The sequence below is a fragment of the Octopus bimaculoides genome, chromosome 28, assembly GCF_001194135.2.
Source record: "Octopus bimaculoides isolate UCB-OBI-ISO-001 chromosome 28, ASM119413v2, whole genome shotgun sequence".
In the NCBI taxonomy this organism is placed as follows: Eukaryota; Metazoa; Mollusca; class Cephalopoda; order Octopoda; family Octopodidae; genus Octopus; species Octopus bimaculoides.
Window position 1 is genome coordinate 16677831 of NC_069008.1, and position 1025 is coordinate 16678855.

A 1025-nucleotide genomic window follows, 5' to 3' on the forward strand; every position below is an offset into this window, starting at 1 on the left:
GAATGCCATTGAAGAATCTACTGAAGTGGTTGACATAAAGAAGGGCATCTGGCTGAAAAAAAATATCTCAAAGGGGTAACTATGATGAGTATGGTTACTGTCAGTGGGGGGGTCAATGATTTTGTTAAGGGCACAAAGGTTAAGCCATGATTTGACAGGAGAAACGGATTTGAAATATTGAGTGTTCTAATGAATTTTAACAATGATAGAATCATATTTTCCCATGGGTTGCTGCATGTATAGTCAAGTTCTTTCTCCGAAAAAATGATTTACCGCAGATATCACAGTGAAATTGTCTCTCACCTGTATGAGTACGTTTGTGACTAGTTAAGGTCGAGTTGTCAGAGAATGATTTACCACAGGTAATACAGTGAAATGGCTTTTCTCCTGTATGAATATATGTGTGTGTAGTTAATTCACTGTTTTGAGAGAATGATTTACCACAGGTAACACAGTGATATGGTCTCTCTCCTGTATGAAAACGTTTGTGTCGATTTAAGTGACTGTTTTGAGAGAATGATTTACCACAGGTAACACAGTGAAATGGCTTTTCTCCAGTATGAATACGTTTGTGATTAGTTAAGGCACTGTTTTGAGAGAATGATTTACCACAAGTAACACAGCGAAATGGCTTTTCTCCTGTATGGATACGTGTGTGTGTAGTTAATTCACTGTTCTGAGAGAATGATTTATCACAGGTAACACAGTGAAATGGCTTCTCACCTGTATGAACACGAATGTGATTAATCAAGTTACTACTTGTAGAGAAAGATTTACCACAGATTTCACACCAATGTTGTGATTTTCCCAATTCTTTTGCCATTTCTCTGAGGGATACAAACAGATCCAACCATTGAAGTTTCTCACAGTATTAAATTTTCCCCTTATCCTTCTTCTCTCACCAAAGCATGTAATTTCCTTCTTCTTGTTCTTGTTATAATTTATTCCTTAGAAATATTTCAACTGCTATCAACTGTGATTTTATTGATAACTAAAATTCTGCAAACTCCTTTGCAAATATATTC

The 1025-nt window shown here is 35.9% G+C and overlaps 1 protein-coding gene across 1 annotated transcript in view; it reads right to left on the minus strand.

The window, feature by feature from the left end:
• LOC128251155 (gastrula zinc finger protein XlCGF49.1-like) overlaps window positions 1-1019 on the minus strand; it is an 8868-nt gene extending 7849 nt beyond the window's left edge. Inside the window, exon 1 of the mRNA XM_052977641.1 lies at window positions 304-1019. Coding sequence (XP_052833601.1) covers window positions 304-823 — 520 coding nt within the window. The 5' untranslated portion in view covers window positions 824-1019. The remainder of the gene's footprint in view (window positions 1-303) is intronic.
• Between the last annotated feature and the right edge of the window lie 6 nt (window positions 1020-1025).